The 13,427-nt window shown below is 45.0% G+C and overlaps 1 protein-coding gene across 1 annotated transcript in view; it reads left to right on the forward strand.

The window, feature by feature from the left end:
* LOC112072156 (synaptic vesicle membrane protein VAT-1 homolog) overlaps nucleotides 1-5,412 on the forward strand; it is a 171,150-nt gene extending 165,738 nt beyond the window's left edge. Inside the window, exons 5-6 of the mRNA XM_024139574.2 lie at nucleotides 1,720-1,937; nucleotides 5,378-5,412. Coding sequence (XP_023995342.2) covers nucleotides 1,720-1,937; nucleotides 5,378-5,412 — 253 coding nt within the window. The remainder of the gene's footprint in view (nucleotides 1-1,719; nucleotides 1,938-5,377) is intronic.
* Nucleotides 5,413-13,427: the final 8,015 nt, after the last annotated feature.

Genomic DNA, 13,427 nt, shown 5'->3' on the forward strand with positions numbered 1-13,427 from the left:
AGCCGCGACCCTGTGGCGACCGCCGTAAAAGGGCAAACGAGCGTCTCGTGGTCAGGCTTCGGAGACGGCACATCGCGCTCCACTCCCTAGCATACATACTCGCCAATGTCCAGTCTCTTGACAATAAGGTTAGAAAATCCGACACGGGTAGCATTCCAGAGAGACATCAGGGATTGCAAACGTGCTTGCTTCACGAAACAGGGCTAACTCAAGAGACGCTAACGGAGCGGTGCAACCAGCTGGTTTCTTCATGCATCGCGCCGACAGAACAAACATCTTTCCGGTAAGAAGAGGGGCGGGGGGTATGCCTTAGTGATTAACGAGACGTGGTGTGATCATCAAAACAACACACAGGACATCAAGTCATTCTGTCACCTTCTATCTAGGAACTTCCTCACAAGTCAATGTCGACCGCATTATCTACCAAGGGAATGCTCTTCAATCTCATAATCAAGCCAGTATTATACCCCGCCGAAGCAGTGACACACTCGATGGCCCTGAAACGAACTTTATCTGACTCTTTGTAAAACTGGGAAACCACACACCCTTGAGCGCTGCATTCATCGTAGCTGGGGAATTTTAACAAGGTAATCTAAAAACAAAACTCCCTAAATTCTATCAGCATATTGATTGTGCTAAACAGGGCTGGAAAAACCTAATCATTGTTATACTAATTTTCCGCGACGCATATAAGGCCCTCCCCCGCCCCCTTTCGGAAAAAGCTGACCACGATCCATTTTGTTGATTCCAGCCTACAAACAGTAAATAAAAACAACAAGCTCCCGCGTTTCAGGTCTGTTCAACGCTGGTCCGACAAGTCTGGATCCCACGCTTAAGATGCTTCGATCACGCGGATGGGAATATGGTTCCGCATGGCGTCCACCAACAATATTGACAATATGTGATTCGCGTCAGCGAGTGTCATTAGGAAGTGCATTGACGATGTCGTACCCACAGCAACGATTAAAACATTCCCAAAACCAGAAACCGTGGATTGACGGCAGATTCGCCGTGACAACTGGCAAAGCGCGAACCACTGCTTTTAACCAGGGCCAAGGTGGACACGGAAGCAATGAACCGAAAAAACAGTGTACCTATTTCTCTCCGCAGGCAATCAAAACAGGCTACAGTCGCAGTACAGAGACAAAATCGACGTTCCAATTCAACAGCTCAGACACAAGAGGTTATTGGCAGGGGTTACCAGTCAAATCACGGATTACACAAGAAGAAAAACCAGCCCCGTCGCGGACCAGGATGTCTTTGCGTCCAGAAAGGCCTAAACAAACTTTTTTTGCCCGCTTGAGGACAATTACAGTGGCACTGACAGGCCCACCTACCAAAACCGGCGGGCTCTCCTTCACTGCAAGCCGGAGGTGAGTAAAACATTTAAACGTGTTAACCCTCGCAAGGCTGCAGGCCCAGAAGGCATTCCAGCCGCGTCCTCAGAGCATGGCCCCAGACCATCTGGCTGGTGTGTTTACGGTACATATTCAATTCAATCTTATTCCAGTCTGCTGTTCTCCTATTGTCATTGCCTTCAAGAGGGCACATTTTCCTGTTCCAAGAAGCTAAGGTAAACTGAGCTAAACGAAGCTACCGCCCCGTAGCAACTCACTTCCGTCATCATGAAGTGCTTTGAGAACTAGTCAAGCGACCATATTCATCGCCAACCCTACCGGACACCCTAGACCCACCCAATTTGCGTTACCATGCCATTAGGTCCACAGACGACCGCAGTCGCAACCACACTGCACACTGCCCTAACCATCTGGACAAGAGGAAGACCAATGTGAGAATGCTGTTCATCGATTACAGCTCAGCATTTAACACCATAGTACCCTCCAAACTCGTCATCACATCCGAGACCGGGTCTCGACCCCCGGCCCTGTGCAACTGGGTCCTGGACTTCCTGATGGGCCGGCCCCCAGGTGGTGAGGGTAGGTAACAACATCTCCACCCCGCTGATGCCTCAACACTGGGGCCCCACAAGGGGCGTTCTGACCCTGCTCTGTACTCCCTGTTCACCACGACTGGCTGTGGCCATGGCACCTCCAACTCAATCATCAAGTTTGCGGATGACACTACAGTGGTAGGCTTGATTACCAACAACGACGAGACGGCCTAAGCAGGGAGGAGGTGAGGGCCCTCGGAGTGTGGTGTCAGGAAAAATAACCTCACAATCAACGTCAACGCAAAACAAAGGAGATGATTGTGGACTTCAGGAAACAGCAGATGGAGCACCCCCTATCCACATCGACGGGTCAGTAGTGGAGGAAGGTGGAAAGTTTTAAGTTCCTCGGTGTACTACATCACGGACAAACTGAATTGGTCCACCCACACAGACAGCGTTGGTGAATGAAGGCGCAGCAGCGCCTCTTCACTCAGGAGGCTGAAGAATTCGGCTTGTCACCAAAAGCATCACAAACTTCTACAGATCACAATCGAGAGCATCCTGTCGGGCTGTATCACCGCCTGGTACGGCAACTGCTCCGCCCACAAACCGGTAAGGCTTCTCCAGAGGGTAGTGAGGTCTCCAGAACGCATCACCGGGGGCAAACTACCGTGCCTCCAGGACACCTACACCACCCGATGCACAGGAAGCTGCATAAAGATCATCACAGGACAACAACCGACCCAAGCCACTGCCTGTTCACCCCGCTATCATCAGAAGGCGAGGTCAGTACAGGTGCATAAAGCAGGGACGAGAGACTGAAAAACAGCTTCTATCTCAAGGCCATCAGACTGTTAAACAGCCACCACTAACATTTAGGCAGCCGCTGCCAACATACTGACGTCAACTCCAGCCACTTTAAAAATGGGAATTGATGGAAATTATGTAAAAATGTACCACTAGCCACTTTAAACAATGGCCACTTAAATATAATGTTTACATACCCTACATTACCCATCTCATATGTATATAGCTGTACTCTACATCATCTACTGCATCTGCCATCTTTATGTAATACATGTACACTAGCCACTTTAAACTATGCCACTTTATGTTTACATACCCTACCATACTCATCTCATATGTAATACCGTACTCTATATCATCTACTGCATCTTGCCATGCCGTTCTGTACCACCACTCATTCATATATCTTTTATGTACATATTCTTTATCCGCTTACACCTTGTGTGTGTGTATAAGGTAGTAGTTGTGGAATTGTTAGGTTAGATTACTTGTTGGTTATTACTGCATTGTCGGAACTAGAAGCACAAGCATTTCGCTACACTCGCTGATTAACATCTGCTAACCATGTGTATGTGACTAATAAAATTTGATTTGATTTGATTGATTCTTTTAAACATTTAAAAAAACAACACTAGGCTATGAGCTAGAGTAGGTATAGCACCGAATACAACAGCTATAGCAAAGACACTGGCCTAAGTAAATGGCTGTAGTCTACACCGGAATTCACATGATCAATGACCCCCCCTCCAACTCTGATTCAATGCAGCATACTAAATGAGAAAAAATTATTGTACTGCCTGGCTCTCAGGCTGAAATCTGCTGTAAGCTTTTTTTAAGACAGCAATCAGTCTGACCTATCCACATAAAGTCTGTGGGGCAGCAGTAAATGACCACACAGACAGTGTGTTAGAGAAGACTGGTAGTATGTTAGGAGAGGCGAGGATGACAACAGAGGCTTTTACTTAGATACTCATTCTAACTAGTTGCACATCCACATCACACGAACACACACCTACAACCACAGCACGCACATACGCTAAACCCACACCAGCACACACACACGTCCCACTGCACACACACTACACACTACAGTCAACACCACACACAGCACGACCACACACACACAACACACACACATCACACTACACACACACACCTACACCCCAACACAATTCACATCACACTAACCACACCCTATCAACCATCACCACACAGCTCCACAACTAACAGCACCATCACACACACACACACAGTATCACGACACTCATCATCATCTACACACTATCACAACAGCTCTTTCTATCCAACACAAACAAACGCAATTTCCAAATCCACAAATGACAACACTATCAGCCATAATTTATTAGCAAACATAAACCACCAATTGGTTAAGCAAGTGTATTAGCTGTATAAGTTTAATTATAGGTAATCCCGTAGTGTACATGTCTGCTACAATAGCATCATTTGATGTGCTCTATCCCATCAAAATACACTCGTCTATTTGTGTTTACAGCTCCTAATCAATGGTTCCCGAACATCAATGTTTCATAGATAGAAAAGTAAGAGCAGCCACTGACTTTCAAAGGTTAATGTGCGAATAGAAGCCTAAGCGCAGAAATTCACACGCGTCTACAAAACCTCTACAAAAACTGACTCTTTGATTTACACAACATCATCGACAGTGGTATAATTATCAGGAGAGAGTTTGTACTGGATACATAGGATATTGTACCAGATGAAAAATCTAATCAGTTGAATTGTCTCGGATGTCTTGTGGGGGAGGCTCACAGTGTAAACAAGAACCACTGTCCCTAAGACAGTATGCCCTGTGTTTAGCGTTGAGAGAGTATATAGGTACCGGTTTATATACATATTGAGATGGGTTACTGTAGTATGTAAACATAAATATAAGTGCATAAGTTAAAGTTAGCTCATGTACATGTATTACATAAAGATGGCAAGATGCAGTAGATGTGTAGAGTACCAGTAGATACATGGATGAGTGTGTGATGCTGTGGTGCTAATGTGAGTGAATGCTTGTTTGTGTGATGTAAGTGACTGCACGTATATTAAGTTGGCATTGTTTAAAGTAGCTCAGTATACATTTTACATATTTCCATCAATTCCCATTTTCTAAAGTGCTTGGAGGATGTCCAGAATAGTTGCACGGCTGCTAAATGTTAAGTGGGCTGTTTAAACAGGCTGGGATCAGATCCATTGTATTGGGTGGAAGGCAAAACACTGGATCCGTTTCGGGAAAGTCATATTCCTGGTAGGAACGATGATGAGTTGACGTTAATCGTATATTCAGTAGTTCCTCCCGACTGTATGTAATGAAACCTAAGATTACCTGGGGTACCGATGTAAGAAATAACACATAAAAAAATACTGCATATTTTCCAAGGAACGCGAAGCGAGGCGGCCATCTCTTTTCGGCGCCGGAAGTGGACATTTTTAAAGTGGACACAAATCTTTTTGTTCAGTATGTGTTTACTGTCTCCCGAAACACATGCATAAATGTGTCCTGTTGATAATGACTTTAAGTTTCTGTGTTTGTTCAGGGTCAACTGTCTACTGTCTACTTTCCTAAAAAGTTAAATTCAGTTTTAAAACATGAATGGGTCCAATTCACAAGGCAGGCAGTAGTTTATTAACTCTCTTGACCACACCCTTTCCCAGGCTCCTCCCACTCACAAGGCAGGCAATACGCTTGACCACACCCTTTCCCAGTCTCCTCCCTCTCACAAGGCAGGCAATACGATTGACCACACCCTTTCCCAGTCTCCTCCCACTCACAAGGCAGGCAATACGCTTGACCACACCCTTTCCCAGTTTCCTCCCACTCACAAGGCAGGCAATACGATTGACCACACCCTGTCCCAGTTTCCTCCCACTCACAAGGCAGGCAATACGATTGACCACACCCTTTCCCAGTCTCCTCCCACTCACAAGGCAGGTAATAGGCTTGAGCTCATCTTTACTAGAACCTTTACTAGAATCGCTTCACTCCCTCCTCTCTACCTTATCTTCCTCTATATCTGCTACTAAAGTCACTTTATATCACTCAAATTGTCAAGCTTCGGCCTCTAACCCTAGAAAACTCTTTACCACCTGCTCATCCCTCCTCCTCCATCTCTGCGGACGACTTTGTCAACCACTTTCTTTTAAAAGGTTGACAACATCCGCTCCTAATTCACTCAGCCTATTCAGTTCACTGGTCCCACTCACACAGAACTACCCTGAATCTTGACCTCTTCATCCCCTCTCTCTTCTGATGAAATCCTGCGACTAGTGAGGTCTGGCCGCCCGACAACCTGCCCGTTCGTTCCCGTCTCTTCCTCCCTTCTCCAGACTATCTCTGGAGACCTTCCATTCCTCACTTCCTTCATCATCTCATCCCTGACCACTGACTGCATCACCTCTGACTTCAAAATGGCTAAAGTTGATCCCCTTCTCAAGAAACCAACACTTGACCACTCTGATGTCAAAAACTACAGACCAGTATCCCTTCTTTCTAGTCTAGACAATAGTGACCCATCCACTTAGTTAGACGTGGGTGAGTGGTTATAGCATTTATTTCACATGACCCATCAATTTAGACAAGTGTGTTGGGTAAGAGTCATCTAATATTTATAAAATATTTATAAAATATTTTTATCTGGACACTTTCTGGTTTTGATATTGCTACTACGCAAGTATGCAGGTAGTATCACTGTACCGTTTACACCTTCTGTATCCTGTGCATGTGACAAACAAACATATATTTTATTTGATATTGTGTGTGTTTACCACGTGGACTCACATGTGCATCCTTAAAGAGATGGGTGGGACTAAAGGCTTAAGAGGGTGTATCAGGAATCAAGGGAAGACCCAGATGCAGCCTGTGTCGGAGTAACAATGTTTATTACGGCAACAGGGTAGGCAAATGACAGGTCATGGCAGGCAGGGGTCGATAACCGAAGTAGTGGGGGAAAGGTTCAGGACGGCAGGCAGGCTCAGTGTTGGGTCAGGCAGAGGTTGGTAATCCAGAGGTGGAACAAAGGTACAGGACGACAGGCAGGCTCAGGGTCAGGGGCAGGCAGAGGGGTCTGGCAGGCAGGCTCAGAGACAGGACAGGCAAGGGTCAAAACCAGGACGGCGAGAAAAAGAGAGACTGGGGGAAAAGCAGAAGCTGACAGAAAAACTCTGGTTGGCTTGACAAACAAGACGAACTGGCCACATGCAAACAGAAAACACAGGTATAAATACACAGGGGATAATGGGGAAGATGGGCGACACCTGGAGGGGGGTGGAGACAATCACAAAGACAGGTGAAACAGATCGGGGCGTGACAGTGAACGATGCTGAATGGATGTAGACAAAGAAGAGCTCTCCAGTAGGTGTACCAAAACATTCAAGGGCCATTTTCTCAAAAGCGGGGTTACAAGTTTATCAACTTTCAGAATTACTTTCCCATTGTTCCTCAACTGCAGTGTATGACATACCATTTTCTAGCTCTGAGTCTCGACTTTTATCCAATGTAAAAAACACAATTTCAAATTTTGCTACATAAGACAGAATCGGGTGGTCGGTCACGTATGTCTCACGAACACCTCTTCTCTCTCTGTGAGATATGTCTCATCACCACCTCTTCTCTCTCTGTGAGATATGTCTCATCCCCACCTCTTCTCTCTCTGTGAGATATGTCTCATCATCACCACCTCTTCTCTCTCTGTGAGATATGTCTCATCACCACCTCTTCTCTCTCTGTGAGATATGTGTGATGAAAGCATGGTATTTCCTCTGTTAATTACTTTCCTGTGTGTGTGTGTAGTCAGGAAGTAGGATTCCTCCTGTTTAACCTGATCTGTGTGTCTGTGTGGTTGAAGGCCAGGGTATTATTCCTGTTTAACTTTCGCGGTCATGTGTGTGTTGTTTGTGGAAGGGTTCATTGTAACTTCGTCCTGTTCACATGTGCTGTGTGCCGGCTCCTCTCCTGTTGGGGACAAGTATTGCGCGTTTTTAAAGCACAACCCTGGATCCCTGTGTGGGTGGTCTATGTGTGGAGCAAGATATTCCTGGTTACAATTCCTTCTCTTGTTGGTGTTGTAGGGAGCATTACGGTAATTTCCTACCTGTCATATAAACTGCTCTCCTGGTCACTTGTGTTTTGTAGGTGCGGCGAGCCAACGTTGTTTTCCAATTCCCTCTGTTTCTATCCCAAACTGTCGTTGTTGTGTGTACCATTTGTATTGCAATCGGTCCTTGTAACCTGTGGTGTCTCCTACGATCTGAGTGTCAGCAGCGGTTGGGTAGTGGACGTGGCAGGTTACTCGCGTGTTTAACTGTCGTGTAGTATTGTGTCTGGGTACAACGCACGGTTAATTCCTTCCCTGTTAAACTTGTCGTGGTTTATGTGTTGCTGGGGGAGCCCAGTTATTCTTGTTACCCTGTTTTGGAGATTTTTGTCTGTAGGAATGGAGGCCAGTCTGGTATTCTCTCGTACATGATTCGTGACTGCTTCCATCCTGTCGTCTCGGTAGCCCATGGTTATCCGAGTTCTTATTCGCGTGGGGATGCACGCGGTATTTTCCTTTCTTTTAACTGTTCTGTGTGTTGTGGGAATTTGCAGGTATTCCTCTGTTTAACTGTGTGTGTGTGTGTGGGTGGAGCATTAATTACTGGCTGTTATAAATCTGTGGTGTCGTCAGTGTTCTGTGTGTTAGGTTTAGTGAGCACTATTGGATATTCTCTGTTAAGAACGGTTCCTGTGTGTGTCGGGTGAAACAGTATCCTCTGTTAACTGTCGGTGTGTATATGTGTTGTCCAGGTCGGAGCCATGTGACTCTGTAATGTTCTTTCTCGTGGTGTTTGTCGGTCGTGTGAGGCGCAGTATTCTCTGTTCTAAACTTGTGGGTGTTAGTTTGCTGCTACAGTTGTGTGGGAGGCATAGTATCTACTCTGTCTTAGAACTGTGATCGTAGGGCTGTGTTGGTCATGTGGTGAGCGTATTTCTGTTTCACCCTGTCCTGGATGTTGTAGATGGAGCCAAGGTACTCTCCTGTTAACGGTCCTGTCGTGTGTCTCGGGTCGGAGCAGGTATTTCTCTGTTAAGTTCACCCTGTGTATGTGTGTGGTTCGGGAGGCCACGGCTATTCTCTGTTTTAACTGTGTGTGTTTCTAGGGTGGGACGGGCAGGTCTATTCTCTGTTTAAATAACCTGTGTTGTGTCTGTTTGGTTGTACAAGATTACCCTCCTCTTCTGATTTAATGTGTGGTTGTGTCTTGGGGAGCCAAGAGTATATCCTCTGTTTGAGGGTGGTGCAAACCACCAGGCACCTGAGACTGGTCATACACCAGCTTTATCCCGCCCACACAGACCCAGTGGTCGTGTGACGACGCCACATCATTCAACACAAAGGCCCAGCACACCTCGCACAGGACTGGTGACAATACGGAGACAGTGGGGCCGTCCAAACACCAGACTCCACGCGAGTCATATTCTTTAAGACCTACACAGACTGATAGAACAAGACAAACTGGACAAGGGAGCACTACCACAATAGAAAAACCACTTCACCATTGTTTGTTGTTGTAAATATTTGGCTGTGTCAGTGGGACACTTGTAGCATAACTTTTTTTTCAGAGAAGAACATGTAGGGTATGTTGTTATTGGAACAGTTATCAGGTAGGAACCCCTCCCAAGGTTTCCCAATACCATTTGACCCATTGTCATGATTCTCAAGCCTGACTAAAACATAAACACCTGAAAGACGATCTCCCCCAATCTTACTACACAAAATAGCTCTACACTCACAAAAGCGGCAGTTACTATCTCAGTGCCACAACCATGCAACCACGACTATAACCACAGTCAGATGGGGATGTCAGGAATTTCTGGTGGGATTAACGGGGTCAATACACCGACATTACTGCCCCAAAACTAACCCTGTACAACTCAACTGGCTACTATTCATCACTTGAACAACCCTAACGGTCCATACATGAAATTATAAAGAAAGATCTCGCTCCCAAGCTTGCCCCTAGTTGTTGTGCTCATACCCCAGACCAACGGGTCTGTCATTGCTCCCTAACTAGAAACCACTAATATAGAGAGGATTTGCGCCCCGGACCTCAAAATTGTAGATTAACATTTAGGGAACTCCAACCCGGAACTCTAATCCAGGAACGCCCGGCGATGTTAGCTTCCATCAACATCTAACAAATTCTTACCTAGTACCAATCCTTGAAAACATCAACCCACCTCCAACACTTACACACATAGGATAACCTCCGAGTTCAAGTTCCTACCTGACACTCATACACTACTACTAAAATCACCAATTAAGTCCAATCATAGTGCCTTCTCTTCTCACGCTCCTACTAAAAACGTACCTGTCTTATATAATTCACTGGCATGCTAAACTAAACCTCTAACTAAATTCAGTGTAACTGTCCTCGCTAATATAATCCAGGCTTCCCAATCGCCTAAGCTAACTCCGCTATACTGGCCTCTCAAAATAACGATCACTACAATAACTTTTCTCACCTAATCACTACTGCTCCAAATACGGCTCACCTAACTACGGCTACTAAATACCTCAACTAACGCTTTCACTTAGCTTTTTAAAAACTTACCCTGTACTTCGTGCTCTACTCCGGGCTTCTGGGCTATTTATAACTTACTTAACTCTCTGATCAGAACTAGCTACGAGATAACTAAGGATCAAGAACTGCTATACTTCACTACCGCATGCTACTAAGACTGTAAACCCAGAACTAATTTACTGACTGACTTTTCCGCTGGGCCTTCTAAAATAAAGCTACTACTGCCTTGATACTGTACTTTTATTACTCTCAACTTACCCGCTTAAGCCACTACTACTATCACTATGCACATTAAATACTCTCAACACCGAAACCCTACTCTTTCTCCTCTTCTCTACTCTGCTACTGAACTAACGTAGTTCTACTCACGTAGACCTATACTTACTAATCCAACATTAAGTCGAACATAATGCACTTCCCTTCACTCGTAAAACACTGCGATAAGAAATTATTTTCACACTCTTTTCAACTCAAATATTCACGATTTCCTCTAACTACTGATGTAAACTACTCTCTACACTAATCCTAACTACTACTTTTCTACTACCCTAAGGATCTCTCTACAAACTAACTACATCTATCTGTTACTAAATCACTTTATAAGTTTAATAGGCTATTTCTCCTGATCGACTTACTACTACTGACACCTCACCACAAACTAAACATCAACCATAATTCACTAACTATTCCTCTTAATCACTGCAAATTCGACTACTGCCTAAACTTATCTCTACTAAAATCACCTTACCTATCCTCTACTGCAACTAACTCTACCTCGTTAACTCAATACTTCTATTCCCCTTTAAACTACTTTCTAAATATACTAAACTTCTCTAGCACTATACAATACTAAACGAACTCACCTGAAGCCTAGTACGAGATTTATGCTGTCCTACATTTAATACATATGCTTTACCATTTCCTTTAAACTTACTGTCTCTCAACTAACTCCATGCACAACCTCTACCACTTACCAATACTCTACCTACTCCACAACTTAACTTCTCTCCAACTACTAACCTTACTACTCTGGCTACAATTCAACATATAACATCACAGTCTATTACAACATTCCTCTTTACTACTATGTAGCCTAATTACTAGCTGATGCTTACACTTGTATACAAGTCATTTCACATTCCGTTTAAGTCTATATTCAGCTATTTCCCTCCCCAGTGCGGTATCTTCCTTCTGTCCCTTTCTATCAAACTTCATAGTCATGTCAAGTTGGTCTTGGAGAGTCATTTGTGATTCATAGTATGTTTGTAGCCTCCTTTGTCCGATACAAGTTCTGACCCCGCTTGAACTCTTTAAACTCTCTTCGCGGAAATCATTTACTCCCAGAATTGGAGTACTCGTAATCCAAACCTCACAAACACCTTGGGACATCCTCCCAACGGCGCGTGAACCCCAGTTCGTCGCCTCTCAAGCCACCAAGCTCAGCCAACACACAATAGCACTCCAACCGAGAATGTTGTAATGAGATAACCAACCAATGACTGTGGAAATCAACAGAGGCACGGCATTTTCATACCACTCTCTAGTCTGAGAACGCACTACGACGAAAATTACCCCTACGCCTCTGCGAATATTCACTCTGATATTCAACCCCTGTGCTTCCACTCACACACACCCCTCCTGACCAGGGTCTTTGTGTACAATAGGCTCCTTAACCATAAAACAACTGTGTGCTGCAGACTAAAATAAAGTGACAAATAAACTCATGCATTCAAGAACACTTGTGCACATACTAAAAGAACAAAGTCCGTTGACCTCCCCGCCATCCGGGCAATCACTTCCGGACGTAAGTGTACCAATGATGTGCAGATACGACACACCGGGTCAGTAGTGAGGCTTTATACTCTCTCTGATACGAGAATGACTATACTAGTGAGAACAGAAGTGAGTGATGGTGATGTAGAAACTCCTCTCCTTCCTCTCCTCTCCACTCCACGCCCCTCCTTTCCTAAAGTCACCCTGTCTTTCTCTCTCATGTGCATGAGGATATCTTCACTTGTGGCGCGTGCTCTACTCTTACGCCTTGCATTGAAGTGATTACTGACGAAGTACTCCTCGTTGGAAGAACATACGTCTCTCGTACAGTGTGAAGGAGGTAGAGACTATGTCTCCTCACGAAGGGTCACCGCAACTCTTAAACGTGTGTATCTCTCTTTCAACTCCGCAATAACCTGAGTAACGTTATTAAAATAGTGCTGCCTGATTTTCTGTTTTATGTTGCTTTTTGTTTACCTGACCTGACCACATAACTTCCATCAATTGTCATCAAACATCACCCACCACATCTCCCTTCTCTCCATCCGTCGGAGTAGGGGGAGAGAAATGGTGCTCAACACACCACACTCTTCATACTCGTCTGTCGGGTGTGTCGACTAGATGATGTCCATCCTTATATCACCACCTCACCTCTCTCTGTGAGATAGTGTCACCACACCTATCTTCTCTCTCTGTGAAGATATGAATCTATCACAACCCTCTTTCTCTGTCTGATGATACTTGTGTTGTAACCCTTTGTGCTCTACCTGTGAGATATGGTCTCATCCCACCTCTTCTCTCTCTGTGAGATATGTGTCATCACCCACTACCTTCTTCTCTCTCTGTGACATATGTCTCACCCTCACCACGCTCTTCCTCTCTCTGTGACATATGTCTCATCACGACCTCTCTCTCTCTGTGAGATACTGTGTCATCACCACCCTCTTCTCTGGAGATATGTCTCATCACGCCTTCTTCTCTCTGTGAGATATGTCTCATCACCACCTCTTCTCTCTCTGTGAATATGCTCATCACCACCTTCTTCTCTCTCCTGTGAAGATATGTGTCATCACACCACCTCTCTCTGTGAATGTCTCATCACCACCTCTTCTCTCTGTGAGATATGTGTCATCACCACCACCTCTTCTCTCTCTGTGAGATATGTCTCATCACCACCTCTAGCTCTCTCCGTTGACGATTATTGTAGTCCACTACAATCCACACTACCTCTGCTCTCTCTCGGATTGCTCAATCCACACACCCATCGTCTCTGCTCTGTGACATAACGTTCTCATCACAACACCTCTTCTCTCTCTGTTGACATATGTACTCATCATCACCTAAACTTCTCTCCTCGTGAGATACTGTC

This window comes from Salvelinus sp. IW2-2015, unplaced genomic scaffold, assembly GCF_002910315.2.
Source record: "Salvelinus sp. IW2-2015 unplaced genomic scaffold, ASM291031v2 Un_scaffold1844, whole genome shotgun sequence".
NCBI lineage: Eukaryota > Metazoa > Chordata > Actinopteri > Salmoniformes > Salmonidae > Salvelinus > Salvelinus sp. IW2-2015.